This window comes from Trichechus manatus, unplaced genomic scaffold (assembly GCF_000243295.1).
Source record: "Trichechus manatus latirostris isolate Lorelei unplaced genomic scaffold, TriManLat1.0 scaffold00040, whole genome shotgun sequence".
In the NCBI taxonomy this organism is placed as follows: Eukaryota; Metazoa; Chordata; class Mammalia; order Sirenia; family Trichechidae; genus Trichechus; species Trichechus manatus.
Genome location: NW_004443976.1, coordinates 16,842,078 through 16,846,508, shown reverse-complemented (window position 1 = coordinate 16,846,508; position 4,431 = coordinate 16,842,078). Strand labels below are relative to the sequence as shown.

The 4,431-nt window shown below is 48.3% G+C and overlaps 1 protein-coding gene across 1 annotated transcript in view; it reads left to right on the top strand.

Moving 5' to 3' along the window:
• Nucleotides 1–1,558: 1,558 nt before the first annotated feature.
• RAP1GAP2 (RAP1 GTPase activating protein 2) overlaps nt 1,559–4,431 on the top strand; it is an 86,583-nt gene continuing 83,710 nt past the window's right edge. The window contains exon 1 of the mRNA XM_023731001.1: nt 1,559–1,576. Within this exon, the coding sequence (XP_023586769.1) occupies nt 1,559–1,576 (18 nt within the window). The remainder of the gene's footprint in view (nt 1,577–4,431) is intronic.

The window sequence follows — 4,431 nt, the reverse complement described above, 5'->3', positions numbered from 1 at the left end:
GATTCTTTTCTTTCCTTTTATTTATGTGGTGGACTACGTTGATTGATTTTCTAATGTTGAACCATCCTTGCATACCTGGTATGAATCCTACTTGGTCCTGGTGTATTATTTTTTTGATATGATGCTGAATTCTATTGGCTAGAATTTTGTTGAGAATTTTTGCTTACAAGCTCTTTATGTTTGATAACCTTGGTCTCCTGGAGACTGGAGTTGGTAAGAATGCAAAATGTGTGTGGTGCATTTATACCCAGAACAAGTGGGAGGGGTGGGTTTGGGAGCTGGGTGTTTTTGGTGGCTGCTTCTGGTCAAGGTTGCTGGATGTGGGTGACCCAAGCTGTCCCCACACCTGTCTGTTCACCTGTCCAGACCTTGTAACCTGAACTTCTGGTGGATCAGAGGCTTTTTGCCTCTGACAGGCCAGCTACGTCCTGACTGAAGTCATTTGGAGTCTGCTGCAGAGCTGGGTCTCCCCAGGTAACCCCACAGGGGTCCTTCCCATGGTGGTTCTATTCTGGGAAGTTAGAGGAAGGGAGAGTTTGGATGCTTTATTTGCCGCTGCATGAAGAAGTGACGAGAACAGACACACTCCTCCTCACCACAGCTTTCTATTCTCCTGTCCTTTCTCCTATTGTCTGGGGACCGTCTGTTTTGGGCACCCAGTAACTCATGGTGTGCCAGTGGCCAGATGTGGCCACTGATGTTATGGCAAGAAAATGTAGCTGTTTTCACGGAATGAGATGTGAGGAGCTTTTCTGAGGAGACTTTGCAGTTGCTTTGTTGGGGAAGAGCTTCCATTCCCTCACCCTCCTATTCCACTTCCTTTTTCTCCTTTTTGTCTCTACCTGGAGGTTACAAAGGTGGCACCAGAGTAGGTTAAAGGTTTGGACAAGTGTGCTTTGAAATTTTTAAAAGCCTTCTGAAGTGTGCAGTTCAGTAGTTTTCAGGCTTTGCTTCACAAGTTCTAGGTTCCTAAAGAGGTGTCTTGGGGTCAGAGGGCAAGGGACGGGGGAGGTGAGGTGGCATGTCAAGCCTCCATGGTGGCTCAGGCCAGCTCTGCTTTTATTGGTTTTATATATTCAGGGTCTGAGTGAGATTTTGTCTGAGAAGACAAAAGGCTGTGTTACCACAAAAACTGGAAAACTACTTGTGTTGGTCACCTCCTCGGCCCCATTACTGAACTGAACCCCATTCCAAACACGAATCCTGCTGGGGGCTGGGGTGAATCCCAGGACTCCCAGGCATTTTGGGGAACTTGTCTTTTCCCAGGGGCTCCACAGTCCTGTCTTCCCTGACAGAGACTAAGGGTTGCCAGCCTTGGTGGGGTTTTTTTTTTTTTTCTTTCCTTTTGTTGAATGGGGTGTTCTGGCCTTCCAGCCCTGCAAAGGCAAAATCAAATTATCTTCTCTCTTGATCCAAATGAATTTTGTCCCTCAGGGGAGCCCCAGGCTTGGCTTCCAGACAGGTGGTGAGGAGAAGCTTTCTCAGCAGACCTCCTGGCTGACCGCCCATCTTTCTTCCCCACCCTCTTTGTGTCTTTCAGTCTGCCGAGTTCTTCGAGATGTTGGAGAAAATGCAGGTGAGTGTCTTCAAAGGTGGAAGCCAAGACTTTGGGGTGAGGGGCTGTGGTTACCTCATCTGACCCTAGCACCAGGCACAACCCATGGGCAGAACTTGGATGCTTCCGAGGGAAGGGACGGGAGAAGAGAGACCCCACACAGTCCCATCGGCCCACACAACCTGAGGTCATTTTGCTGTTGAGTGGCACAGGGGACTGTGGAAAACTCCTGCCTGAGCAACAAGAAGAAGATGAAAAACTGAACTTTTCCAGAAGAGTAGAGGAGATGCCCTCAACTGCATGAATGTGTGGAGGGTTTGAAAGAGTCTCTTTTTCCTGGAAAGAAAGCCTGGGAAAACCCCTTCTTAGAAGAAGAATCTCTTGTCTGGGAGGCAGAGCCGTGGGGTGGGAGGAGGACAGACTTTGGTGTCAAACAGACCTGAGTTCAGTCCTGCATCTAACACTTCCTAGTATGAGTTACTTAACTTTTCTATAAATAAATAAGAATAAAAATACCCACTTAGATGATTGTTAAGCTAAATTAAAGTGGTTGTTGTTACTGTTGTTATTAGTTCCCCTTGAGCTGATTCCAACTCATGGTGACCCCATGTTTGTTAGAGTAGAACTGTGGTCCATAGGGTTCTCAAGGCTGTGACCTTTCAGAAGTAGATTGCCGGGCCTTTCTTCTGAGGCACTGCCGGGTGGATTCAGACCTCCAACCTTTTAGTTAGCAGCTAAGCATGTGAAAACCTGTGCTGAATGTGGATTTGGGGATCCTTTATGATTACCTGCCCCAATGGGCCACAGACCACAGGTAAGAACAGCTGTCCTAGGGAATATGGGGAAAGGTCCAGGAGGTTTAATTGATAAAGGTAGAAAGAGTGGGAAGAAGATGCTGATAATACCACACATATTTCAAGCACTTTTCTGGACCCAGAGATTGATAGGTATCATCTCATTTATTCCTGACAAAGCCCACAGGAAGTAGGTATTATCATTAATATTATTACTGCTAATGTTATTATTATCCACATTTCTCAGATGAGGAAACTGAGGCATGTTGTTGTTGTTGTTGGGTGCTGTCGAGCAGATTCTGATGCAAAGTGACCCCATGTGACAGAGTAGAACTGCCCCATAGGGTTTTCTTGGCTGTAATCTTTACCAATTACAGATCACTAGGTCTTTCTCCTGAGGAGTTGCTGGGCGAGTTTGAACCTCCAACCTTTTGGTTAGCAGCTAAGCGCTTAACCGTTGCACCATTAGCCAGTAGCTTCAGAGCCAGAGGGCTTAGCCACTATGTTATGATGCCTTTTTACCTAAAGTAGATGCTACAGGCTCTAGGAAGGAGGGGCTGTTCATGGAAGGTGATGTAATAGGGTCTGGAAGCTCTAGTAACCCGTTGCCGTCGAGTTGATTCCGACTCATAGCGACCCTATAGGACAGAGTAGAACTGTCCCATAGAGCTTCCAAGGAGCGCCTGGTGGATTTGAACTGCCAGCCTTTTGGTTAGCAGCCGTAGCACTTAACCACTATGCCACCAGGGTTTCTGGAAGCTGTAGTAGGAGAGGTAAATTCGACTCTCACCGCAGTCCCTGAGTTGCAGGTGCTGAGAGGGCTTTTCAAGTGAGTGTGGTCCTCAGGGAAAGCTAGGTCTCCCTGAGGACAGGGAAGGGGAGGGACTGAGGGAAAATTATTAGTGATTGTGTCACTACCACCAGCAAGTTATTACCATCCTCCTCTGTGCCTCTGTGCTACAAAATACAAACTAATTCTGTAGTGTTTAGGGAACTTGTAATCAAGTTGCAGAAATGAGGATGGCATGTTCTATGACAGCTAGAGGTGGGAGACAGGGTATAATTAAGTCTGAAATCACTGGGAGCAAAGTGGGGATTTTCACCTTCGCCACGGAGCCCTGGCACCCCGGGAAACTGGCAGGGGGTTGCAGTTTACCCTGTACTCATCACCCCGCCTTCTCTTTGGCTGCTTCCACGAGCCCACCCAGCCTCCACCTCCCAGCTGGAGTCCCCTGCCTCCTCCGTATGGGGCTTCTCTGTCTGAGCGCATAATTCAGCTCCACTTAACTGGTCTCACTTTGTTCTTTGGTTTAGAGGCTGCCGGGCTTGTCTTCTCAACTGGATTGGGAGCCTCTCAAGGGCAGGAGGCTTGTTTTCATCTCCTCTTTGTATACCCATGGGTGGTTTGCTGATTCCGTCTCCGTTCCGACAGTTGGGGGTTGAAACCAAACTTCTCCCTGTTCATTAAATACCATTTGCCCAGAATCCCTGGGTGATGCAAACTGTTAACACCCTTGTCTGCTAACCCAAAGGCTGGAATTCTGAGTCCACCCAGAGGCCCACTGGAAGAAAAGCCTGGAAATCTACTTCTGACAGATCACAGCCGTTGAAAAACCCTGTGGAGCACAGTTCTACTGTGACACACATGGGCTCGCCATGAGTTGGAGTTGACTTGACAGCAAACAGTTTTTGGTTTACCATGCACCCACTGAGTACACTGAAGGAGGGACCCAGCCCTCCGAGGCTCCCAGGTTCCATCTCCTCTATGTATGTGAAACTCACATAGGCCATCATGGGAAACCAATGATGGTGAAGGGGGTGGTGCAGCCAGATTCTGTCCTTCAGCACGGGTGCCGTCTCTCCTCATCCTGCAGGTGGGGAAACTGAGGCTCAGAACAGTTAAGTGCCCTGGTCGCTTTGCATGTTGTGAAGAGTTGAAGCTAGGATCCAGGACTACTGACTCCTGGCCCAAGAGAGGAGGAATTTGAAGAGGGCAACAGTCCCTGTGAGGCAGTGGAGGTTAAGAGCACAGGCTTTGGATCTGGTCGGTCCTGAGTTCAAGTTCTAACCATACACTTAGTA